Genomic DNA, 27,810 nt, shown 5'->3' with positions numbered 1-27,810 from the left:
TCTCTGTGGACCAAGGAACGCAGGTGGGTTTTTCCATTTGAAAGTTGAAGTCATACTTCTGAGCAATATCTATTATGTCTTAAATGCGATCACTGAGGTTTTCCTAATTTTGGGAAAACTATATCCCTGATGGATATTTATGGAACTGTTGAGCTCAGATATGTAAATGCTGAACTTATCCTTGAAGCCTCCTGAATCTCTGAGTCAACTCTTCTTGGTTTGTTTGTCCAACTTAGTTCCTTGTTCCAAGATGTCAGTGTTGGTTCTCTCTGCAGAAATGGTGCCTTGCAGTTCTGCAGCTTTTAGTGCAGACACTAGCATCAGGTCTTTCCTCACAGGCTTTCTCCCACAGCTTCCTGCAGTCACTGATGTGCAGTCTGTCCTTTTGGATGTGTTGTTCTCTGTGGTGGCATTGACAGCAACCTCTGATATTTCAAGGGCATTAAAACGAGCCTTAGAAATCATCCTACTTTTTTTTTTTCCACTGTACACAGATCAAGGGAGATGGAGATCAGTATCCTTTTCTATCCATAGCAATCTGTGTTTGCCTTTTGTAGAAATGAATGTTACATTTTTTTTCTTAGTTTGACAGTTCTGATTTTATGACTATAGTTCGTTCTTCTAGGTAGTAGACTCTTTTATTCCCCACATACTGTTCATCCGGTGCCAAACTGATGAGGAAGCTTAATCTATTGTACAGTCAAAATTAATTTTACTAAGAGTTCAATCTGTAATTGTTTTACTGACCATTTTAAAAGGCATGGTTATATTGAAAATGCATCAGCTGTGGTTTTTCTTCTATTGTTGCTACTTTAATATATGGAGGAGAGGTTCTGCCAAACAAGATTCATCCTTGCATGTTTCACAGACTTGTTTGTTTCTAATGTGCTTCAGATACATATATATTTTTTAAATTAAGGTTTTCTTTGTGATTTGTACCTAATCTAGTAACATTTAATCACCTTTTATAATTCTTTCCTGCAGTGCAATGGGACTGTTCTTAGGCTTAAAAGAACTATGTGATTAAATATTTTACTTCATTGGTGGTGTTGAAAAGTTTCTAATTTCAGCATAATGGTTAGTCTGTTGTCAGCCTTACACTAAGGAATAGAATTTTGAATTGTTACCCCATTATTAATGGAAAGTTTACTTGTATCTGGCAAGCTGTAACATCTAAGCAAAACACTTGGTGCTTTGGAAATGCGTTGGTAAATCATAGTCAATTATGTTGCAACTCTCAAGAGAACCAGAATTAAAAGTAACAGCAAATCATAAAGAATGAATGCGTGCGTATTATGCTATTATCTTTCATACCTACTTAACAGGTATCAGAAACCAATTTTCTATGATGCTATTTCTGTTCCTGCCAGACAAAGGGAGCTGTGTTTTTCATCAAAGAACAACAGTATTTTTTAGTGGTAATTTAGTGACCCTGAAGTTGAGTCTTTTCGTAGAACTGTGGATGTGTGCATTTTTTGTATGGCCAGTTGTTTCAAGCATCCATCTTGCCTTTGTTTAGTGGAGTTTTAGTAGACAGTTAACTCTTGAGATATTTATGCTGAAGAACTGGACTTCTTTTTAGGTGGAATATGTAGTTGTTCCAGTGCACTCAGCTTTCTCTACGTGTAAGCCGTGGTATGATGATGTTTGTTTCAGGGTTTCTTGAACACCTCAAAGATTGACCAAGGCTCGTGAGTCAGGTGTGGGGACTTGCAAGTCTCAGTCACTTCTTTCAAGAGAGGCTGTGTAGTGGGGTTGGCTACCAGGCTCTCAGCAACCACATTTGCTGCCTGTCCTCAGCGGGACAGAGGGAGAACATGAAATTAAAACGCTTGGTGGACTTAACCTTCCCAAACTGAGTCTATTAATGCAATTTATTGTGTGCTATTCCCCTGGCCTGCAATTCCTGCCAGATCATCTGCTTCTGGATGGCAACAGCCTGTTCCGCCATGGGCCTCTCCATAGGCTGCAAGGAGTGTCTTGCACCCAGAGCTACTATACTTGCCTCTTCTTCCCTGACCTTAGTGTCTGCACAGTTGTTTCATAGTTTTCCATCACGTATGTTTTTTTGGAAGCATTTTTAAAATAAAGATATTGGATTTTCTATTTCACATTATAATTTATCATGGAAAATATTTTGCCTGTGCAGAAGTTTGGCTTGAAAGATTGCCTAAATAATTTATTTGAGCCCTGTAGAGAATTGCTGCTGAACACGAGTAATGGCACTGTTTTCTCAAGTTGTACCTCTCCTTTAAAGGAATGTATACTAATCTAGGAAATTTCAGTATTTCCACTTTTGGAGAAACTGATAATGTTTTCCTGAGAGCTTTACATACAGTTAAAGACAAAGCGCTGTTATAAGTATATGATCTTTCAGCTCCTTGAAAGTGATATAAATTCAAAATATAATAGTAATGTGTTATTGTGCACTAAGAACAGCTATCATTTTCAGTAAGTTGACTGGCATGAGTTTTAGTTAGTTCTATTGCATTTTTCTTTACGATGCCAACTAGAGTCAGGTGAGTGTTTTTAAAATATACTTAGATTTCCCTTGACACGGCAACAGTAGTGGCAGCTAATATTTGTCAAAACAAATACCTCTAATGTAATGCTTTCTACCTTAAGGAAAGCATCTACTCTTTCTTATAAAACAACGATAAATAAAACTGAGGACATTAAGCATCACATATAAAGGATAAGGAAAATGTTATGCTGTCAAACTACTTACTAGAGATTTTATTTCCTGGCACCCTTCCTACCCCAATAAATCTCTTTTTTTTTTTTTCAGAGACTTCAGAGCAAAGTTAGTGGTTTAGCTAGTAATTTCTGAATCCTTGCGTCAAGTCAGTATAATCCTTTAAACTCTTATTGATATGTTTTTAAAATGTTCCTCTACCCCCTCATTCTTTATGGGAGATCACTAGGAAGTGCATGGTCTCCCATCTTTTATTTTGACTTTTCCATGGCTGGCTTGGCCTTTAAGGTTAGTAGGGGAAGAATCTTGAAATGTCTCTATAATAAGGCAGTTCATAATGTGTATACACTATGATGCAGAAGGCATGCAGGCTCTGGCTTTTTCTGGTGCATTAAGTGAACCACATTGCTGGAAACAGTGATATTTGCAATGTACCAAAAACTGTCCTGAGTTGAGAAGCAAGTTTTCCTCTGAAGTTCAGGTTCCTGAACTCAGTTCAAGATTACTGACTGCTGAAAGAGAATTCTTTTTTGGACCCAGGATCTGAATGGTAATGCTACCATCTGGTTTATCAACCACTCCTCCCAATCTTCTGTCATCTATTAACTTGCCCTTTCCCATGTTGCGTAGGTCATAAATGAAGATATTAAATCATATCGATTGTAATATCGACTCCCAGGGTTGTCCCATAATGACTGACATGCACTTGGATTTCATGCTGCTGATCAGAGCTCTTTGAGCTGAGCAGTTCATCCAATTTTCAGCTCTACACATTATCTCCTTATCTAGCCTTTGCTTAATCAGTTTGTGAGGATGTTCTTGGAGAAGGTGTCAGAAGCCTTACTGAAGTCAGAATTCACAATGCCCAGTACTCCCTTGTCAGCCAAGAACCCGATTATTTTATTATAAAAGGTTATCAGTTGTGTCAGGTGTGACTTACTGCTCATAATCCCATGCTGACAACTCCTGATCACCGCCTTGTCCTTCACGTGTCTAGAAATGACTTCCAGAGTTATTTGCTCTGTACCTTTCAACACGATGGAAGTGGGGCTCACTGATTGATAGTTCATTGAATCTTCTTCCTTTCTTTTTGAAGAAGGAGTTGATTGTTTTATCTGATTCTCAAGATCTTCTCCAGATTGCCATGACCTTTGGAATCTAATTGTTTATCTGGGGATCAGTGCAATGTTTTCACCTGCAGAGTTTGCCCTGCTGAGAGTTCAAGCACCACTGCAGAGTTTGCATGCAGTAGGGTTGTAAGTACTCTGCTCTGCCGTGTGGCCTTCCAAAGTGTTGCCGTGTGGTTTCTTGTCTGTGGACACTGTAATTGTACCTTTTGTCTCTTGCGGGATAGTCCATCTTAATGGCTATTACACAAGTTAATGCTGTTCCTAAATGGAGCAGTAAAATGAAATCAACACTTGGAATAGTGGGAAAGCTTGTACAATACAGTTTTCTTCTGCTAATTGCAAGGTAAGGAACTCTGAAAAACATGAAAAGGCTTAACCCAGGGCATGTATTTCTCATTCTTGAAGATGAGAGGCCTTTCTATAAAGTGATTAAAGTTGCGTTAAACATTAGCCTTTCAAAGGGAAGACTCTCATTTCCTTCTTTGTTTGTCACTCTAACATACTTATTTCATACAACCTAGAGAACTTAGCCGGTCATTCATGCCTAGGGAGCTGGGGTTGTCATGAGTTGATGATACTGGTAACTGGACCTATTGCTGAGGTCCGCTAATGTTTTTTGAGGAAGCTAAAACTAAACTTCTGATTGCTACAAGCTCAATGGTTTTAGCTTTAGCTCCCTCTAAAATTCTCCAATTACATTTGCTATAGGGGGATTTTTTTTAACTTTTTTTTGGTCAAGTTATGCTAGAAAAGACTTGGTGAGAACAGGGTAAGAATAAGTTGTTTTCTCAATGTTGGAAAATGTGTGTTTTCATCAAATCACAGAGTATCCTGAGTCGGAAGGGACCCACAAGATCACAGAGTCCAGCTCCTGGCTCCACGCAGCACCACCCAAAATCCAATACCTTTGTCTGAGAGTGTTGTCCATAGCAGCATAATATGTTACCATGCATGGGAATGATGGTAAACTGAGGAAACCATGAAAATATATATCAACAAGCTTTAAGTATATATAGTAACTGCTGAAGTTTTGAAAGCGGGTTAAATTTGAATGCTTCATCTGGTCATGAGTTTGTTAAATCAAAATAAACAGTCATTCTTTGTAAATATGGTGTACAGAGCTGAATAATAGTTGCGCTTATCCAATACTACTCGTTCCTTCAACTGTGGCACACGCATACTGCTGCTGGGAAAGGACACAATTCAGAATTTGCCTGTAGCTTTGGTTTAGTTAAACCAAGGCCAGAGTCTTAGGGGAGCACATAAGGGAATAGGGAGCAAGAAAGCTGCAGGAATATCTGAAAACTGAAAGTTAGGCATAAACATGGTCAGCACTGCCACAGTTGAAGTTGCCCTGGTAACCTATGCTCAGTTCTGTAGTTTTGTCTGTCACAGCCAGTGGATAGCTCCAGACCTTTGTAGAGGTGGGATGAAGCGGGTCTAGAGTAGAAGTCCATGTAGGATCTGCACTTTGATGTAAAATGCAGCAGGAATAAGAGGCAGAGCAGACAGCATCAGCTCTGTTTTTAAATAACCAAGCATCTTAGCCTGTATCTTCCCTAGTACTCGTTGCTTATTGTTCCTACAGAGGGTTAAGTGCGTAAGATAGGCTGATAACTTCATTATTGTTCTACTTCACTGTTATTCAAGGCACGTGTTAAGTATATCAAGAAAGAAGATTGGCTGTGATAATGGCAGCAGATAGAGCAGTTTTGTGGCTGCAGAGATGTGTTGTACTTGGGCTTCATGCTGCTTTGTGGTGGCTGAAGAGACAAAATGGGCATGAGCTGAGCTAGAGTAGCATGAGTTAGATTCACAGAGCAGTGTGCAGTGTTGATTTCTGCGTTTGGGAAAAAGTGACATAGTAATGCAAAGAGAGGTCTACAGATATTATAGGCAGATGGTACCCTCTTCCTTGAAAGCAATAATTATCTTACATGTATTGTACTTGAAATAAGTGTGTATCTGCAGTGGAGTGTGGCGGCAGGCCAGAATTCATTCTAGCGCAATCTTGAGCCAAAGAGGCAAGGATGTTGTTTTGCAGCAAAGAAATGTGATCATCCTTCTTCATAGCTCCAGTTCAACCAAGCCCATTACACATAAGAAATGAAGGTCAGTTGGGATGCTTGCATGCATGCCTAAACTTAAGTGTACTTCTGTATTCTAGCCATACAGTTTCTGGGACTCAGAATAGGTATTTTGTAATCTATTCAGGTTCTGAGTAATAGATATAAAGGAAATGGGAAAAGTACAGAGGAAAAGAGCTGAGATAAACTTGAATGACTGAAGATAAATGGTGTGAGCAAACAAAAGTGTGGTGAATAGCCTTTCGCTCACTCATTTTAAAGTTTTGTTGCTACATCATTAGCATAAATGTTCATCACATCTGATGTTCAGATCCCTTTTGCACTGCCAGAACAGAGTAAACTGTTCCTTGTGCATTTAAGCATTAGATCTATAAAAAACAAGGAAACAGAGGATGATTCTTGAAATTGAAGCAGAGGAAGCTGAACCCCATGGAATCTTTTTTATCATTAAGTCTGAGACCTGTATAGTTAGCAGTTTACAACATACAATCCATTTAATAAATTAATTGTGCTGTAGCATACAGGTACTGAGGATAAAAATTCTAAGAACTCAGCTCAGAAATCAGTCATGTGGTGGCTATGAACCTAATAATTTCTAACCCTAAGGTAATCATAGCCATTTTACAGCTATTAGTCCCCGTGTCAGGAGTGATATTTGTTTGGCTTACAGACATCTCCCTGTCCTCTTGTCACTCTACCCTGATTTACAAGGAGGCTGAAATGATGCTGTGAAGGAAAGACAAAAAGCCTGGCATCAAAGTAGCAGGATGCATAAAACACTTTGTCTTGTCATCTAAACTTGAATATTCATCAGAAATCATTAAAGCATATTATGAATATTGCACTTCTCTGTTAACTCATGGAGTTCATGGCATAGGGCTCTATCAGTAAGCTGAGCAGTTGATGATGAAAGTCCAATAAGGAAAAAGAAGGTGGCTCTTCAATATAAGTTTGCAAAGTATGCGAAGGCTAATAAAGAAACGTGACGTAAAAGGATTCCTGACACGCTGCCCTGTTGGGATTAAAATGAATAATGGAGTGGAGCCTATACAGTAGAATTCTGTGGCCTGGTGCTGTCCCTCCCATAGGGCAGACAACATGAATGTTGGTCATTCTGGGTTTCTTGTCTCTTCTCCATCATATCACAGTTCTGTGGTTTGGGTTCATAATGAATATTTTTCCCTTTGCAGTTTGTAACTCAGGCTAATGGCATCCTTGGCATTGCTGAGGCTAATGTAGTAACAGATACTGCATGAATTGAAGGTATTAGGAATAAATCATTCGAGCCACAGGGAGAGTTGCGTGCCTCTTTTGAGCCTTGCGGTTTACCTTTTTTTAGGATAACTTGTTTTATCTTCCCTTCAGGCTCTTTAATGTTCCTAACCTGTAGTAATTGCCAGCTGAACTAATATTTCCCCAGGTATCCTCATGGATAGAGTATCATAAATTGCAGCTAGTAGTTTCTATCAATGAAATGTCTGTTGTACTTCACAGATGAAGCATCTTTCAAAAGCAGAGCTAAGACTGTAAGGTTCCAATCTTGGGTGAGTGAGTGAGCCAAGGGAAGCTGGAAAAGGAGGAAACTCATCCTCTAGAGGAGACAGCATTGTCCTCTGGTGTCCGGGAAAGACAAGCATGGAATTTTACTCTGTACAGGAGTAAAAGCAATGCTTTGAGGCTTTTTGGATGTTGAGAGGGACTCCTAATGAAATGTGTAAGGACTATCTGAAAATATTTACAAATAAAGAATACTCAAAAGAATCTTCAGGAGACTGTTATTCATAGATACTGTTCCTTTTTGCCGGATATCTGTTCTTTGAATAGAAGTTACATAAACTCAGTACTGCACTGCAGTGAGGTAAGAGGACTAAAACTACAGCATTTTCAAGCGTACACTTTGAAATGTCATTCCAGTATATTATGAAATAGTCACCTGTTCTTCAGGATGTAGGTTTTTGAATGACACAATTGCTTTCAGTAGTTCTATATTTTCATTTCTTTGGTTAAGTGAGCATTTACTCCTTTCAAAGCATTCCTTTCTCTTTTGAAATTAAACCTCTTGTATTTTCTGCTGTTTCAGTGCCACTCACAGCACATAAACTCATTTATTTACTAGCCATAGAGCATAATTGTCCACCTCCTTCTGTGCTCTGCAAATTTGTTTTTGCAATTTATTTTTGCTTTCCTTTTAAGAATGATGTTCTTACTGTTTGTTTGAACTTTATTTTGTGCAATGCCGTGAATATTTTGCCATTGCACATTTAGAACTGATTTAGAATTCAGTTAATTCTTTCAATTTGGGCAGGGAAGCAGCTCTACAGTTTCACAAGCAGCAGACTTGGTGTCATGGCATTACCAGTACCTTTAGTCTGATTGCAATATTCGCCAAAATAATCACCTCTTTCTGTGGCTGTGTTTTATGTATGCCAAGCCAGATGACATCAGTGTGTGATGAGGCTGCCTGCTGTCTTGGGAGTAAGCATAGTATGATGGTAGGTGCAGGAGCTTGTCAATATGGCTGTTGTAAAGAGAGCAGAAAAAACCTGTGATGCATATCAGTACTTCTGAATACCTCTTGAATCCTTGTTCCTGCCACTAACAGCCATAAAACAGCTGCTTCCCATGACAAATGACCAATTTTCTGCCATTTCCATGTAAAGTCTGCTTTTGAGTATGGTACTTTAATGTGGAACAAATAATAAAAACCAAAGATGGAGTGGTATTAGATCCAGGGAAATAGAGCTATTCGCTGCTGGTATTTTTTATTTATTTTTATTTTTATTTTTGAATAGATTTATGCAGAGAGCTGAACTTTGTCAAATGTGCACTTTGCTTTAGGAGCTCTGTTCAGGCCAGCAGTGAATAAGCCTTAAGACCACCCCACTGAATAGCTGATTTTATCTGAATCTATTACCTTGTAATAAATTCAAGCCTATGCTCATATTTTTATAAAAACCGTATTTTGATGGTCATGTTCTTCTTGCTATTCTATTATAGTAATAACAATTACTACTCTAATAGACTCTGCTGGAAGGATTAAGGGTCATCACTCTGTAGTTAAATACTAGTTTCTTCAGCAATCCATGCCATAGCCAAAGTTGTATGCAGATTGCTGAGTGTTCTGCTCCTCTCAGAATTCCTTTTGCTGATTTTAGGATCTGTAGTACTTCATCCCAGTTTGACTCGCTCTGTTACACAGAGCAGCCAGGAGCAGATCAGGAGTGTGATGGTAAATTAGAAATTAACGGAGAGATAAACAGGATTCTTAAGCTCATGGTGGGGAAGGTACAATATTACTACTTCCTGATGGCATATGCTCTGCAGAAGGAATAGTAATGCTGAGTTAGCTCATGCTGAAAAAAAAAATACACACCTGGGGCATGGGAGAGACGGCCTGTATTAACTATTGCATGATTCTCTTTCATTTTAGATCAGAAAGAGGTTTAAAATATCACTTTTTTGGAAGTTGAGTGAAACGTATCTCAGAGTGACTTTAAAATAAAGCCATTGGCCAAACAGGCTGCATTAGGAGCTACTACTAATCTATTAGGTAATAAGAGGATAGTCTAAATGTATTTTCTTGGGAATATTTAATATCATTAATGGTTCTGATGGATGAGGAATATAGCAGTACTTCTTTTGCCAATTAAATTTTCAATTTTTTGAGGTAAGTAGAGTCTTTAAATCTTTTGAGAATTACTGGAAATAACTGAGAGTGGAAAGCAGCATTTATTCTTCCTTTTTGCAAAACATAATTAAACTAACTTGCACTGCAGGTTTGCTCAGAAACCTGCAGTGGTATTGTGCAGAAAGTACAAGCAGTCATATCTCCTTTCCAGCCTGCAGTGAAGAGAAGACATCTGCTTGGATGGTGCTTGATGCACGAGTCTTCTTGTGACTACAAAGTCCGTAGTTTTCTAGTGCGATATAAATACAGTGTGCATGGTTTATCAGCAGTGTCAAGCTGGACATAACCAGTGGATGGCTTATCTTCTGTAAGGCGTCTGTGGAACAGGCAGCCCTGGATTGATTGCATCAGATGAAACTTTTCATGCATAAATGAACAATTGAAGAACAACTGCTCTTCTTTGGAATTGAAACATAATGACAGCAGTCTGGTGAGCTAAAGCTCTTGTCTTTAATTAATAAGTTAGTATCTCCTTCTCCCTTCCAGGCTTTTTTTCCTGCGGAGCTATTGTTTCTGCACTCTGTAGTGAGCTATTTATGGTAAGGAGTTGTTTGCTTTTTTAAAAAGAAATCATATGTGTAATCATATTCCCACAAGATATTTAAAACAATGAGATTGATACAAAGTACTAAAAATGTTACAAAAATTGATTTCTGTATAATATTTCTTTCTTTCACTGTTGGTTTAAAAAAAAACACACAAAACAAATGCAGTCCTTCAAACTAGACTTCCTACATATTTGTATACTAATTATTACTATAATATTTCCATCTTGTGATGTTATTCCAAAATGAGTAGCAAATAGCACCTGGCTATAAATAACAAATATGTTTTCCCCAGTTGATATTTGAATAGATGTTCTTTTAGTGAGGGCTAAGAGGTTTTTAAAATTTGTCCTAGTTTTGGGGGGGACATAGTTAATTTTCTTCCTAGTAACTGATAGGTTAAGATATTTACGTGACTTGGCACATGGTGGCTGGGTGTTGAGTTTTTGCGTGTGGTTTTTTTTTTCTTTTGGAGAGTGGAGGTGAGTTATGATCTTGCAGTGTGGTGTGCTGTGTCCTTTTTCTGCAGTGTGCCTTTACCATTCAGGATTATTCTTCTGCTTAGCTCCTTTTATTTCGTTAGCTTCATCTTTGTATTCTTGATTTAAGAGCAAGGAAATTTGAAACTCTTTGACAGAGGGACTTTTTCATCTTCCTGCTGCTGTGGTGTGAAGAGATAGCATTTCTAACAAATAGGACAGCACATCTGAAAAGAGTTTCTGTGGGAAACGGATGTCTGTTATATGCTAGACATAAACTTAATGGTACTACTATGATTTCAGATGTACCTAAGACCCTTTTTGATATACCACCTAACTCTTCTTGGAGACCAAACCCCACAAAGAATAAACATGCCATTTATTCTTAGATAGGACTGCATCTAACAACTGCGATATCTCTTGTATGTTGAGGTGATAGTCATGCTTTGAATTAACTGCCAAGAACCTTTTCCATTGCTTAAAACAGCAGTAGAGGTTTTACCAACCTGGACTGTACAGAGCTGCACAGTTCCTGAAGTGCTGCTTCCAGCCAGTCCTTAGAAGGCATTGTGTTTCTATAACGCTATATCAGGAATGCTTTGTGTCCAGCTTTGTTCACCTGTCTGAAAGCTGTTCTATGTAAGATGTTGCCAGGCAAGTGGTTTGGTAGAGTTGTGGCCAAGGCCAAATGATATTTTTTTGTTCTAATTCCCACTTCCCTTTGAAGTGTGTTTCTAACAGCCTTCACTGTCAAGTGAGGGTTGTCAGTTTTTTAAGTTTTTGGTAAATTGCTAACTTGTAACCATGTCCACAATTCCTCACTGGTCTCCAGCAGCAGGCAAAGTTAAGGTACCATCTTTCCTCCTTGGAAATATCCTCCTTGTGTCTTTGGTGTGTTTCCTCTCTGACAAGTTTTAAGTTAAGATTATTGCTGTTCTGTCTTTCAGCCTATCAGCTTATAAAATCAAACTACTTGCCTCTGAGAAGTAGGTGAGTACAGATATGGAAGAGACGTAAAGATACTAACCCTTGACAAGTGAGATATAAGGGAATGTAATACTAAAATCCAAAATTATGTTGTTCATCTTTCTTATGTGTTTCTTATACTACTTAATTATAAGTACCTTTTCCTAAGGGATTATCTTTCAACATAGCCCTTTTTCCCCCCTACTCTATTAGATAGTTACTCCCACAACCTTGTGCTTTTAGGATGGCAAAAATGCCTTGCTCTGATTTAACTTCACATTTTAGTCTCAATTGTTACTGTACATATAAGAAAAGTTAACTATAGAGGGCAGTATTGATGAGTATTTTAATGGAGTGATCGGATCCTTCCAAAAGCAATGACATTGAAAATATTGTAATTTCCTAGAAAAATCACATTGAAGAAACCAAACAACAAAACAGAAAACTAATGGTCTATCACAAGCATTGAAAGCTTCTTATTCCAATTATGACTTGACTATTTGTTTAAATACTTACAATGAAAAGCATAGCTTATGTGGATGTGCTCTTACTCTTCAGTTCTAGATCTGAGAAGCCCTGGAGAATCAGACAAAATGTATGCTTTAGTTCATTTCCATGATATTTATTTCTTTACTAAACTCTGTTTGCATTCCAGTTTCTGTGTTCTGTGTAGCAACCCAAGTAGGGAATCTCCCATTTCCCCTCTGTACCACATTGCTCAGGCTTTTCATTTTTGTGGACCAGACTGGTTGGTCAGAGTGAGCTGGATGAAATAATGTATGACATTAATTTTCAGGGAGTTGTCCTCAGTCTGGAAAATGCGCAATTGTATACGATAGAGAAAACACTGTTTTGTTTAGGTTGTTTCAGCTCCAGTTGGTTTCTGTGTTAGTGAAATGTTGTGGGAGAGGGAGAAAAAGAGAGAGCCTCACCTTATTTCTTAGTGTAATTGCCTTGTAAAAAGCACTGTCTGTGCCATTCAGACAGCTTTTTCAGCTTGCAGTAGTCAGATGAAATTTCAGCACTTCGGAGAGAGAGTGAAACAGGATTACTTATTTCAAAAGTATGCTTCAGGACTGCTTCATTCTGTTTTTCCTGAAACTAGAAAATTTCTGTCTCCAAGACATGCATACATGACTGATATTTCAGTCTCATATGGTAAATTTAAAGGGTTCTAGTGAATTAAAACTAGAAATAGATTATTCCTTGTAACTCTAACAGTGGAGTTGGTTTCTGCTGCACTGAAATTTTCTATGGACCCAGCTGTAGGAATACCACATGATTATGTATCACCAATTGGCATAAAAATAGAATAATGGCATCTTTAAGATGAGGAGCAGTCTGGCAGAGCAAAGCTCATGCAGTCTAGCTGCAAAAGGCTGGAGGTGCTCCTTTCCTTGCAGTTGCCATCATGAAGCCGGAAAGCACAAACAAAAGGAATACCTTGGGAGCCCATAAAGCTTTCTGTTGGTGCATACTTGTCTTCCATTCTCCTGTATCCAGTGCTCTTATTTATGTATACATCCCCAGCCCAGGATTGTCAGAGAGCAAGCAGTTGAAAATTGCTTGCCTCATAGTATTTGTTGGACCGTGGTTTTGGCCATCTTTTTAGTGACAAGGGCAAACCAATGTTATCTTTCACATCTTTGGCAGAGAGACTTTCTGCTGTACAAAATATTGCTGCTAAAAGTCCTCTGTATTGATATTGTGATTGCAAGGATGTTTTTCTCTCAAAGCTAGCAATTACTAAGAGATTTGAAAAAGTAGCTCAGGCTGCTACCTGCGCTTTGTTCTGAAGATGCCCTTCTGCAAATCTATAAATCCTAACCTGCCCGACGGAGCTCTTTAAGAGATGTTATTAGTTTGGTTCAAGTCAAGCAGTTTGACATTTCTTGAACAGAAGCATTGCTTGAGGTTGGTAGGTGGTATTCTTGTACTTCAGCTCAGAATTTGAAATTTGTCTTTGCCATGAGCACACATGGTTTATTTCTAAATGCTTTCCAAAGAAATATTTCGTTTGTTAGCTTTTCCCAGATGCCACCAGCATCTCCCTCTGCACCTACTGTCTGTGAAAGTGGCCAAGGGGCTCCTACATCCAGTTACATGCCAGGAGCTACAGAAGAGCAGAGAACCCTGTGTGATACGTTTGGCTTTTTTTTTTAATTAAATGTGCCAGTGTGGTATCTGTGCAATGTTACATATTGCTTTGCAGAGTGGGACAGCTCTTGGAGAGTAACAGCCAATTAAAATATACTGTTTTTTTAACGTATATCACAATGTAGGAGAGCCATAACAAATTTCAGCAATAGCTTGAATGAACTTCAACACTACCTATGATACTTTATTTTTGAGGTACTTCTTAGTAAAAGTGACTAATTTACTTGGGTGTACAGTGGGACATTTTGAAATCCAGAGCCATGGCCAGGAGGGGGAACAACTGTTTACATGAATTAATAGTGACAGAACAAGGGGGAATGGTTTTAAACTAAGACAGGGGAGGTTTAGGTTAGATATTAGGAAGAAGTCTTTCACTCAGAAGGTGGTGATGTAATGGAACAGGTTGCCCAAGGAGGCTGTGGATGCCTCAACCCTGGAAGCATTCAAGGCCAGGCTCTGGGCAGCCTGGTCTGTGGTTGGCAACTCTCCACATAGCAGGGGGGTTGAAACAAGATGATCATTGTGGTCCTTTTCAAACCAGGCCATTTTATGATTCTGTGATTTCTTTTGATCAGTAATGCTTTCAATAATCATGGTATTTGCAGAACAGGCTTTTGTGTAACAACTTACTGAGCGGAAAGGAAGAATGGTATTACACATGTCTAATGTAGAAGCATTCCAAAGGCTGGTTAGGGCTGCTAAATGCGCTGCCAAAACCACTGTAAACAGGTCTTTTAATCCGATTAGGTCTCTGAAGTGTTGATACAATACAGACCAATAACTCCTGCAGGAAATCCAGCTGCTTCAGATTGTTGCACGAGTAATAGTGGTTTTTTTTTTTTCTATTCACATGCTGGCCAGAGCTTTTCATTCACCGCTGATTTGAAACACTCGACTGTGCCCAGTATTGCATCTTTATAAAAATAAAAAGGAGAAATAGGGCTGATGGCTGGGCTGTGGTGTGCAGGATCCCCAGAGGGTGCTGGGGAGCGGCAGTGAGCAGCAGGCCTCATGCACATTTTGGAGGCATTTCACCTTTTTTGTGTGCCTGTTTTCAATATGAAACGCATAAAAAATCTTCCAAAAGCTAACATATGATTTTCATGGTGTGTCGACAGACAAGCAAAGCTGTCATAGGGCTTTTACTGAGGAGTCCTGCTCCTGGGATACTTCGCAATGTAGCTGGACTCTGGTGTGGGGTTTCCCATGGCCTGGCTGCCTCTCTTCTCTGCAATGTGTGTTTCACTGGAGTCATGTTACAAATATACGTATCAGACAGCACAAAGGTTTTCTGTCTTTTTGCAGAATGGCGTCACCTTCCTGCTTTTCTTACAGCATTGTGATCCGAAGCTTTAATTCTCTGGCAGGTGTTACATGGTATATTTTTTTGAGCCCTCTCTCTCTTGGCTCTAAGGATACCCTTTGCTCTGTGACTTTAGGAAGCTGCTTTTTCTAAATTCTGAACTTCAGTTCTCTTTAACTTTTATTACGCATCATGTTTCAGTAGAATACCCTCTCACTTCCACGGGTACTGTGCTCTCCTTAAACTATTTGTATAATTTTTACTGTGCTTTGCAACAACGTTCCCAATTGTCTATTTTAATTCAGAATTTCAGATGTAAATGCTGCTTTAACTAATGGTTGCCTCTAATATCGTTATCTCAAAGCCATGTAACAAAATCTCCTACAGAGTTTCATCTGTGCCTTCTATTTTAAATGCATATTTTCTTGGAAATTGGCAGATGATAGGATGTTTGGGATTTTCTAAATAATTGCTCTTCTCAAGAACTAGGTGAAGTTGAATATTCCCATTGAAATAGACTGATGAGGGCTTTGGAACACGGCAATTTGTACCTTTTAGAAAGCCGCACTGCCTTGCTTTTGTCTCAGAATTTATTATGCTTCCCAAGTATAATGTGACACAGTGAATAGGGCAGGGGGTGGGGACATCGTCTTCAGCTGACACACCGCTATCAGCGGGACCGTGTTTCTGGCCGTAAGATTTCACAGTCATTGGTCGTCCGAAGAAAGCCTTTCCATCTGAGGATTGGACAAGACGATGCGTCAGTTTGCTGCCCGTCTCCAAGGTACTGCTGATGCTGCCTCCACAAGCTGGCTAACGTCACAGCTCCATCACCCAGCGGGGTGTGGGCTTTTTTCTCCTCTCCTCTGTTTTAATTCTGTATTTGCTTCCTCCTGCATTTCTTAATCTGTCTTCTGCCAAATGCTAACAGCATGATATTTTGCAATCATTTAGGTGAATACAAGAAGGACGAACTCCTGGAAGCTGCTAGGTGAGTGCTGCTTAGAATATAAAGCATATTTTGGGGGTGGAAGGAGGAGAGGAAAAGAGATTTTCACAACAGTGATGTTTTATCATTGCTTTTCCATGAAATGATGCAAACAAACCACTTAATTAGCATAAATCTCTTTGGACTTTCCAGTATGGTACAAACGGAAAAGCCTGTTTATGTAATTGAAATCCCCCATCGTGGTGGTTATAAGGTTAATATTGAGATTTTTGCTTTAAGCTGCTTAAATCCTCTTTATCATTTTGTGACTGTTCTTTTCAGGGACAAATTAAATATTATAAATAATCCTTTGGGGTTTTTTTGTTTTTGTTTTTTTTTTTTACTACTACCTTAGGATTTATTTTGAAAATAGGCTTTACGAGACAGAACATATGGAAGCCTATAGAAAAAGTGTAAAGTTCAGTCTTATATTCCAACGATGCTTTCATCCTTCCTTTTCATAGCATGAGACCATATTTATAGGCTGTTTATCCTTCTGAAAAATTTCAGGATATTGGTATGTAGTTATTCCAAATGTTGTGGGCCATATGCGAGATAAAGGTATTTAATTCAGAACAAGCAGTTAAGCAAATGGCTTTCAGAGGATCTGTAAAATTAGATAAAAGAAAATATAGGATGAGGTTAAGGAAAGAAATGAAGTGTGTTTTTGCATCATCTATTATAATGTTATTTCCTGTAATTACCCTTGGTTTTGAAATATTCAAAAAATCCTTTGGCCATTTGACATTCTCCCTGGCAGAGTACAGATTTCAATATATGATACTTTGATGTCCAGCTCCTTAACAAATCTTTTGCAGAGAGCTGTGTTTTTTTCTCCTTTTCCTAATTCCCTCCTCTTGGTTTACAGGAGTGGTAATGAAGAAAAACTGATGGCTTTATTGACTCCTTTAAATGTGAACTGCCATGCAAGCGATGGGCGCAAGGTAAGTTAAATACCTGTTTTATACTTCCATTTTTTGAGAAAGTCCAATTTAACCATAGTGAGAAGCTTAGATGTATAAATCCAGACCGTGTATTTGGGTGAAACCTAAATGATGCATTTTTTTTACCATCAAATTAAATCTGTTGCACCTGACACTGGCAGTTGTGACAGACCAGCAGTCAGTAGATGTGGATTTTGTTTGTCTTTTTTCTTTTAAATGTCAGACCCTGGCATATGTGTAAAATGAGACCCTAGGACCTTTGGTAACAAAACCAAAATCTACTGTTGCACATGAATAACTGTGGGAGGGAAGCTGTTATTGTGTGTGAACATTGTCTGAGTGAGGCGATTTGTATTCAGCATAGCCTCTAATGTGCTGCCACATAGACTGGCAATGTATTGATGTGATTAACACCTTCTACATTTTCTTAAAATTTGCCTTATTGTTTTGACTTTCTCTGTCAGAGATGTTTGAACAAGTTAAATTAAGGATTAGACTGAAACTGGAGGAGGGAAGAACACAGAGTAAAAAGTAGATAGTACCATTTATGATGTTTGAGACATCAAGATACTGGTCTGTCTAGACTGTTGGATTTTCAGACATGGAGGTTTTTATTTATTTATTTTTAAGTGTACCAGAACATTCCTAATCTGCATCTATTAATCAGGTCTCTCATGCAACCATGCATTTCACCCTTGGAGAGGAAAGCATGGGAGTGATTTTTCCTGTGTAGTGTGTTGGTGTGTAGTGTAGACCTCTGCCCTTTTTAGAGCATGTATGAAACTGCATGGTCGCACTGAAATCAGTGGAGATGCACCAGTTTACACTGTCTTTTCATTAAAAAACATTGCTGATTTTAAGGATATGTTTGTGAAAATAACTCCAATTTTTAATATAAATTTTAAACTGTTTTCTCAGTTGTGATACCTGTAATGCCTAGTATGTGGAAGAAAACCCAATCAATTTTCAGATTGTTTACATTTAGGACTGATCAAAGTTTCAAATCTTTTAGGTTTTTAAATCAGTTAATTTTATGATCTAGAAACAGTCAAAAAGGGGCTTTATTTAGTTTATCTGTATTGGAGTGGATGGAATACTCCACATCATTTAAGATTAAACACACTGCCTGTCATTCTTAGCTTCTCTTTTTCATTTCTTTAAAGACTTTTCTGTTCAAATGAGACTGCATTTGGATATGAATAGTGGACTGTGCTATAATAATTAAGTGCTGTGATATGCAGCAATGCATTACTGGGGAATTGAGTTACCATAACTATTGATTTAAGGCCAAAGGCAGAGTTGTGATTTCTCTCAGTGAGGAGAGGTATCATGCCCTGCAGATATGTCTTCTGCAATAATTCACTCTAAAATGAAGGGAAAAAGTTCTTATTAATTTAGTAGAAATTCATGTATTATTGCATCCTTTGAATTAGTTTGGAAATTTATGCTCAAAACTCAGCAAGCCTATTGCAGTTAAGATTATTCAATTTGGACACTTCAATAATTTGTGTGTTTGGTTGTTAGCATATGTATTGGTTATTAAAACTCCTTGAGAATTAAGGCTCACCATCTGTATTAATAAGCTTTTAAAATGATGCCTACCAGATATTCTTTTCATCATATATGTGCAGACTGTTTTAAGGTGAAGTAAATCTCCACAGCAGGTGTGCTATATAACTGTTAAATGTTTTAAGGCATGACTTTCAGGTTCTGGGCATTTTATCTCCCAAAGTTCTACTGCAAGTGAAGGGGTGAAGGGAGCTTGTCAGTCTACAGCATAGCTTTCGTGTAAACCCAAGTCTCTCATGGGGTTGCTGCCTCCAGTTGACCTATGGTGATTTCCCCTAGCTGCAAATTTCTCCATTTCAGAAGATACGTTTTTCATTCCTTGGTGGATTTCAATCCTTGAAGATTTTCAAGCCTCAAACTTAGAATAGAGTAAGACAGCAGACTCAGTAGGGTGTGAGGGCCAACTCTGCAACATAGACATCTATAGAAGCTCCTATACATTTCTCTGCTTTGTGCGTTAATCTGCTTTGCACACTTTGGAAATATCCAGCACTATTTTGCAAAGGGAACAATTTAGTTTTGTGGGTGAGGAAATTAAGGTGAGTCACAGTATTGATTTTTCGTACTCAAGAATATGAATTTCCAGAAGGTGTCATCTAACAACCGTTGCACTAGAACTGCTGACAAAATAGCAGAACGGTCACTATATGGTTGGTCACAATGCTGCTTTATTTACTGATGTGTATAGTTTGTTTTTCTTCTCTGGAGATCTTTAATGTAGAGTCTTTAAATTACCAATGTATGCTGAGAACTGGAGTTCCTGAGTTTCCTACACACCAATCTGCTGGGAACATGTGCATCACAACCAGATAGATAAAAGGGATAGAACATCAAGACAGTAGCTTCTTGGTCTGAAACCAACTTGTGTTGGAAATAAAGACTTCCTGCGTGCTGTGTGCTTCTTGCCACCTTTCGGATACGTATTGATAGATTGATAGCTAGAGTCTGATTGCTAGTGGACGCGCTGCTAGAACAGGTACAGATGGTGCTGGTAACCATTGCTCCATCTGTTTGCTTAGCATAGAGATCAAGATTGAAAGAAGTGGAAACCAACATTTCTTCTCTGCCAAGAGTGAGGTGAGATTACTTTGGCACAGTGGAGATGTTCACATTACTGAAGCTCTTGAATAGTTGTCTGAAGAGAAGATTCACTCTCTGTTGCTAGTCTCGCCATTATTTTCTAGAGGGAAACGTAAAGAATAAAGAAGAAAACAGTTTTCATACACTAGCTAAAGTGTTATTGCATACCAATAATTGTTTTGACGACCAGGAAAAATCAACAGTAATATCCTAGATAAACAACTATTTAGTCAAAATTGTCCATTTTGTAGCTTGATAAGGTGTTAGCCTGTGTGTCTGTTGAACAAGGGCACAAACAGTACTTCACAAGTATCAAGCTATACAATGCAGTGTATGTAAAATTGAAGAATTATACAAAGGTAAGGTGTCAAAAGAACTGCTGTTTTGTTGTTGGTGGTTTTTTTTTCCAAACAATCTAATTTGTTTTCTAAAAGCTAGGATTGAGTTAAAATAGTCATTTCAATGCCATTTAGTTTTGGTTTGATTTTCTTTTTTCAAGAGAACACTTGAAAAATAACAGAGACGTTAGGAATGTTACTGGATAGGCTCCCCATGGAAGTACTTGAGTCACCATCCCTGAATGTGTTTAAAATTCATTTGGATGTGGTGCTCAGGGACATGATTTAGTGGAGGATTGTAGAGTTATGTAGTATGGTTAGGTTGTGGTTGGACTTGATGGTCTGTAAGGTCTTTTTCAACCTGAGCAACGATTCTATGATTCTGTGATGTGGTGTTAATATTTAACATGTAACTGCAATTTTACATCACTTCTACTTAGTATGCTTTGCAAAGTATTTGGTGAATCAAATTGGAACTTATTTAGACAGGATTCTCCTGGATACGTGCATACGTGGTGTCTGAAATTTCACTGTCTCTAGATTCTGAGCTCTGCCAAATTCTGTTTATATAATGTATAATTATAATGGTTTCTACAAGATAGGCTGCAATTGAAGTTAATGGGTGGTACTGAACTTTCACACCACTAAAAAGTCAAGCCACGTATTTGATTGTCTACTATGTAAGGTACATAGGCTTTGGAGATTTGCTTTAAAGTCTTTGTTACTGTTCCTCAAATATTTTTTTGTCCAGAAGTACCATTTAAAGACCCAAGTTTGGTGAATTTTCCAAGAATGTTGACTATCTAATATTGGTTGACTACCCTAATATTCTAAAGCAACAGGATCCTGTGTTCTACTAGAAGCTAGAACTATATGGTTTTTTTTTGCCATGAGAGCTATATTTCTGATGTTACAACTGTCACAGCTTACCTAAGCAGGTAGTTAGTGTCAAAAGAAAAGCTTAAAATCTGTTAGGGTTGCAGGTTGAGTTACAGCTATCTCTCAGCCTGCTCATTTCCTTTGAGAAGCTGTTATGGAAGCTTGAAAGGTGTCTCAGGAAGAAATTGATGTTGCATCTGTTATTTTCTTAAAATACAGAACTGTCTGAACTAGTAAAGACATGCTGGTTTTAGTAATTCAGATAAAAAATGTTCTCTACAAGGCAGACTTCCTTCCCACATCGTTTCTTGACAGCTTTCCAAAGTGAGCTACATCCAGCTGACATGGTAGCTATTAGCAGTGGAAGGATCTTTTTTTTTTTTGGATTTTTGCTGGATACAGTATCCATCTCCTGATCTCTATTCCACATGCTCAAACCATGCTGGCACTGAAGTATTCAGTCACTAAGTTTTGGTTGTTTTACAAGCATGTCTGCGATTTGGCAGTGTGTTTTTTCTATTCTTTGTGTTTATATTTTGTGTGAACCATGTGGAGGGAAAAAAGGAGACTGCCATAGTGTCTTACCTGTGAACATCAGCTTGTCTCACATAAAATTGTCTGGCACAAGGCAGGTATTATTTCCAAAAAGTGGCACAGAAAGTCATCCCTCCACAGCTACATAATTTACCTTCCTATAGCTTTGCTTCTTGCCTCACCTCTTTGAAACCAGAAACTTAAGAATTTCTGCCATTAGTGGTAAGGAGCCTGTGAACAACACACTGCCATCCTTAGCCAGTGAAGGTCTATCCTGTATACGTGGCAATGCTCCCACAAAAAAAAAAAAATAAATATATATATATATATATGAATTTGTTTAATAGAAGGTCATTGCTAGAGAGGGCACATGGTCCTACTTCATTTTATTTCATTTTAGTCTTCTGGCTCCCAGCACCAGGCTCTCATGAGTTATTATAGTGCCTATCCAGTGTTCTTTCCTATGTCTTTAGACAGCCCTGACTCCAGAATGCCAGTAGCAAACCTTTGCATGAACCCTTTTGATAAATCAAAAACTTGACTTTTGCATATATTATATAAGAGACCATGTCTTTAGCTCTTTCCTTCCTGCCATACAGTCACTCCTTTTTGTGTGCAGTGCATCATTCGAGTTCATGGATGCAGGGTCACAGATGTAAGAAATCCGTCTCTGAGAAGGTCTGCAGTGCAGTGCTGGATATCATGCCCTCACAACATCTTGTGTGGTTGCATTTAATGAAGAGAATTGAGTGGAGTGGTACAATATCCCCCAGTCCTGCTGTGGGACATCTCTGATACAAACTGCCTTTCTGTTGGATAGTGCACCATATTTCTTTTCTTGTCTCTCCTCCACTTTTACTCTGTATGCGTAGCCAGCTTAATCAGCCTGTGAAACAGGAGCTGAGAAACAGAAAATTAATTGTACCAGAACCAGGCAAGTTACCTCTCCCCTTACCAAGGAGTCTTTCAGTCTCCTGCTGGCAAATGGATTTGCCAAGCCCTGTTTCATATTCTGACTGTTCTCAACTATTTTCATGAAAAATTGTGCAGTTCAAAAGAGAATTGGCTTGCTTTACAGTTTCTGAATCTGTATGGAGCAATCAGTCCACGTTTTCACAAGCTTTTTCTTTGCAGTTGTTAAGCCTAGAAACTTTGACAGAGGTTGAGATTCTCTGGTAATAAACTTGTCTCTAGGAACTGGGGAGATGAATTAAAATCCACCTACTGCAAGATTTGTGGTCAAACTGTGTTGTGACACTGTAAACCTTTACAATTGAGTGTGTTTTTCTTTTGCTACAGCAGCAAAAATGAAAATTAATACCACATAAATGTATAGGTCTGCTTGTACTATAGATATATCTTTATTCAGATGAATGTTGAATATCTTCTGGAATAACTTATTGAAAATTCACATATAATACCAAGAGTATTGTTTAAACATTGTGAAAATGACGCTTTTATAAAGATAAAGGATGCATATTTGAGCAAAAGAGTTTGGAACAGATAACTGACACAAGGCAATTCTGTCATAAACGATAGTAATTATGAATACATGTGAATTCTACACGTATATATATATATATATATTTATATGTCATGTATAATAAAATATTTGGAGTCACAATTTACGCATATTATTCCCTAAACTTTTATGAATTTTTTTTCTGCTGATGTGAATTGTATGTCGTGTTTGTGGATACATCAGAAATTTCCAGTCCCAGGGCTTTTCTGCAATACCAAATACTTGCGTGTGGAGGATTGGAGCAAAGGAATCATACATAGAAATCAGAGAGCAAAAATAATAGGATTTTTGTTGAAAGCAGACATCCTGACAGTGTGTGTATTTGCGTGATTCAGAACAGATGCTTTCTTAGTTTAATAATAATAGGTTTTAAAAAATCACTTAACTAGAAAATATTTCTTGAAAAAGGCAGTTCCATGCAATGCATCCTAAACAGGTATTTCAGAATAACTCTGCAGACGAGCCTTTGCTGCATCTGCTTATTTGCTACGTTAAACTTCAGTCTGATTTTGATGAAGTACCACAAAACATGTTTGTGGATGTGAAAGGTGTGTGGAAGGGCTGTATAACGTATAATATATAAATACATATACATTTGTCTTCATATATATTTTTAAATTATGTAGTTATATATCTTTATACACCTTTTTATATACCTAGCTGTGGGTACGTTGTGTGCATTTAAATGTGTGTGTATTTCAGAGGTATGGCTAGGTAGTATGTGGTTGCCTAGGGATAAATATGAGCCAGAACACATCTGTTTTTCCAAACTAATTTTCTGGGGAATGAGAGAGGGTAGAAAGAACATCTGTTTCTGTTGAAAACAAAAAGACTATTCTGAAAGCTAGTTGTTTTAAAAATGTGTCATTGTCAAAATTCCCTATAGCATTTTTTTCTTACTTTGGAGATTTAAGAGGTATAGGTTGTCTTAAATTGTGTTGCTGTACTCAGTAAGGGCTCCATGCCAATCAGCTCTGTATGCTTTTATTCCATCTCAGATATAAAGTCATTCACAGTACCTAGATAAAGCAAGTCAAAAAAAAAGGGGACAGCTTGGGGTTGGGCTACAAGTTGTTATCCAAAGATCTGTTCCAGCCTCAGTTAATCTGTGATCCTTATGTACTCTTTCTTATGCCTTGTGATCCCATCTTATTTCATCAGTCAAACAAGGCAAAGGGACAGCATGATTGTCCCTTGAATTTGTGAATGTATAAATGACTTGGCTTCATTTCTGTCTCTGGTGTCACCTAATAGCTTGCATAGCCCAAGGTGATATATTCTGCATAAGATGTAAAACTGATCTACTGTTCAGATTCTGTTATGAGCTCTTAAATTCTTTTTCTCGAATGTTTTGTATATTTCAGTAAGTATCTCTTCACATATTGTTTTCGGATACTATTCAAAATGTCTAGGAAGAGAATGTGTTTTGAAGACTGGGAGGAGATTTACTCCGTAGTCATTCTCTCTGTACTGATCTCTAAAAATCAGGAAGTCTCATTTGTTATGTCTTAGTGTGTTTTTCAGAATACCTCCAAGGTTATTGGAAATGCTTTTTTATTTCCATACCTGATCTGTTTCCCCTTGATGACTAGATTCCCACAGGGGACAGCTTCTTGCTTTATGCTATTCATCTTCTGTTGAGAAAACAAGTCATATCGGTAGATTTGAGCAGAGCCATTTAATATTTTATGTACATTAACTAAATGCTGCGATCTGGATTTGGCTGTCTGGTCACAGAGCATCCAGAGATTTGAGTAGTGATGTTTCTCCTATTATAATTTTGAGTTGACTCCTTCCATTCAAAGTGCTTGCTGATGTTATGTTTGTGTTGTATGTGAGGGCTCAGTCTGTGGACTTTATTCATTTCATTTCTGCGTATGTTGACTCCAGGGAGTGCTGTAGATGCCATTTCTATCCTCTGTGTCTCTTCCCTCTCAAAATTCTTGCACATGAGAGTTACTGAGAAGCCAATCATTCCATTTGCTTGCTGTTTTTCTGTTTTGAATGTGATATTAGAATTCATTGTGGCTGCTCTGCTGCCTGAATTTTCAACCTACTGTTGCCTTATCCCACCAGGTTGTCTGCTGGATTTTGTGATTCTGATAGATTTGATGAAGGATTTTGCTGCTTGTTTAAATTCCTTCAGCTATCAGTGCACAAACTATTTTTGCCTGCCTAATTGTATTTTAGTCTGTAAGATTTTGCGATCCTTGTGATTTCCCTTTAGCTTGTAAATTCAGCTATTTGAATAATTCCTTCTTAAGTGTAGTAATCTCTTTCAGTTTGCTGTTCAATCACACTTTTCCTAGTAAAAGGTGCATTAGCACTGTGTTTATGTCATGGTCTCTGTTAGTCTTCATGCTGTCTGTTTAAAAAAAACAAAACAAAACACATTCCTAGCTACCTCTTCTTAGCTATTTTTTCCAAGCTTCCTAATTATTTCATAGCTCTCCTTTCTGAAGATTTGTGTGGCCATGCTCAATTATTTTATCAATCTTTCTCAAAGCCCTTGTGTTTTATGCCTTCCTTGCCTCTCTATTTTCTCCCGGCTCATCAGTTGTCAGTTGCTAGCATAAACCCCATAATTGACTTAATAGTTTAGGTGGAGAATTTAGTGATCAGTTTAATGCTAAATGAAAAGAACTGCAAATACTTAAGTGCAAGGAGAATTGTATTTACATAACCATTTCTAAAACTGCGGAATAAATTGGTGGAATAGGGAGGAGATGAGCAGTAAAAGGTGAGGAAAGTGCCAATATATGGCATTGTACTTAATGATGAATGTCACTGATGGACAAGAAAATTGAGGTTATTTGATTAGTCTTTTCTAAGTAATATAATACACTTCTACTTATAAAAGATACTCAATTCTTACAGATGGAATTCTTTAGAATATTCTTTTTCTAATAACCATAACTTTTAATTTCAAAGCATATTAAAATGAAGTACAAGACAGAGTCTCTATTTTGCATGGCTGTATTAGTTCTGAAAGGGAACAATGAAGTCTACTTGACTAGATTATAAATGCATTAAACTCTAAAACTTGTTAATTATCACAGTAATGAGAAAAGAACTTCTTTTTGTATCTAATTTTGTGAATTATTTTAGACTTCTTGTTTTAATTTGATTCCAAAATATGAATTATAATTTTTTTCACTCTCAGAAGTAGAGCTGGAATGCAATTAATTTGCAAATATTGTTCTTAACAGAGTTCATTCTCACCCCGCATTCAATAAAATGAATAAAAAGTGTTGGCTTGAATGTCCTGTTAGTAGGATGCCCTGTCAAGGCAACATTTTCTTAGAGGTATTCTTTCTTATTTCTGCACTTGAAGCTGAAGTGTTTATAGTTGGAAATACAGAGAAACAAAGTAAATACATTAAGACAGAGTGGGAGAAGTGGTAAAAACGAGAGGTAAAAAGAAAATGGAATAAATAATTGACTGCAGTAGGAAGATTTTGATAGCAAGCGGAAAAAGAAGAGATGGAAACAGCAAAAAATGCAGAGTATTGGTTCTGGGATGTTCCAGTATGCATCCCTTTCACATTTTGTTAATGCTGCATAAAGATTACCAGAGTCATATGGTATGGCTTTTTGAAGAGGATGCTCCCATTAACAGTTGTGCTGCCATCAAGGTGTTCCTTGAAAAAGAGAGAACAACTGTGTGAGCAAGTAGCTGAAGAACAAGATTATATAGCTTCTGATTGGCTGACAAGGCAGGTAAAAATGGATTTGTTCTGAAACAGGGAAGAAAGTTGTCGTCTTGCACTCTCCCGGAGTGGTAAGCTATTGCAGTTTTACAGGCAGAAGGCTAAGGCTGTGGGCTGTCCTGGCTGGCATTGAGATGCTTTCAAAAACTGCAGGAGTTTGGCCATCTTCGCTCAGTAGCTCAGACCAGCAAAAGTAGCAGTTGTTCTCCCTTGGGCACTGAACTTAAATCACAGCTTCCACCGTATGATTATTTATAATAAATAACAGATCCAACTGTTGAGGTGAGAACCCTTGTGCCTGTGTGTCTGGTCCACAAGACCAGATGTTTGTTCTCTAGCTGCTCCTTCAAGTACTAGATGTTTGAATACTCTCTGATGACTTGAGTAAATGACCTTGCAGAGGCAGTTTCTTTTAGTCCCTGCCTTCACAAGAGACAATGTGTCACCTCAGACTTATCCATTTTTCACTTAAAATTTCTAACAGATTCCAAATAATGAAGGAACAAAAATGGCCCTCCTAGATGCAGTGATACTGCAAGTAATTCCCATATAGAGTTCTACCTTATCTCTCAGAGTGTGTGTCCTTTCAGTGTTAAATAACATTCTTTTCATTGTTGTCAGTGGTGATAACATTATCATTTCCTTCAGAAGAGAGTAAGAGAGTGGTTGTTTCATCCTTCTGTAGCTCAGCAAGCTGCTGCTTCCTCAGCTGCCAGCATCTGCTGCGGAAGTGTATGCTTCTCTGCTAATCCATTTCAAAGTCCTCTCTCCATGTTTTGCTTTGTGTTTGTCACTGACTGCTGCCAGAGATATATTCTGAGCTTCTGAATCTGGGAAAAACTGCAAATGCTGATTCACTGTAGAAGCTCCCAAATTTGTTTTTCGTAATACATTTTTGTTCCCAATTTAAACCTTCATTTGCACATGAAAATGAAACAGATTCTCCTAAGAAGCCAGTTTTCTGAGGATATTGCTGAAGTATTTCTGAAGAATGTTGCTTAGCTTTTCTGACGCATCTGTTGAACTGGTCTAGCAAATATTTAGTGGATTCACATATGTGCAATACAGGACAGTTTCAAGAATTGAGGGCTTTTGCTTTTTAATTAATAATGGCATCAAGGATTGCTAGTGCACCTTTTGTAGTACACTAGGATCAGAAGGCAGAGTGGTGGTACCCATTCAGAATTTCTTCCAGA

At 38.0% G+C, this 27,810-nt stretch overlaps 1 protein-coding gene across 1 annotated transcript in view; it reads left to right on the top strand.

Annotated features, from left to right (window-relative positions):
• TNKS (tankyrase) overlaps window positions 1–27,810 on the top strand; it is an 83,416-nt gene that overhangs the window by 13,244 nt on the left and 42,362 nt on the right. The window contains exons 2-3 of the mRNA XM_010709680.3: window positions 16,005–16,041; window positions 16,907–16,982. Coding sequence (XP_010707982.1) covers window positions 16,005–16,041; window positions 16,907–16,982 — 113 coding nt within the window. The remainder of the gene's footprint in view (window positions 1–16,004; window positions 16,042–16,906; window positions 16,983–27,810) is intronic.

Source organism: Meleagris gallopavo, chromosome 4 (genome assembly GCF_000146605.3).
Source record: "Meleagris gallopavo isolate NT-WF06-2002-E0010 breed Aviagen turkey brand Nicholas breeding stock chromosome 4, Turkey_5.1, whole genome shotgun sequence".
Taxonomy (NCBI): domain Eukaryota; kingdom Metazoa; phylum Chordata; class Aves; order Galliformes; family Phasianidae; genus Meleagris; species Meleagris gallopavo.
This window is presented reverse-complemented; position numbering and strand designations above follow the sequence as displayed.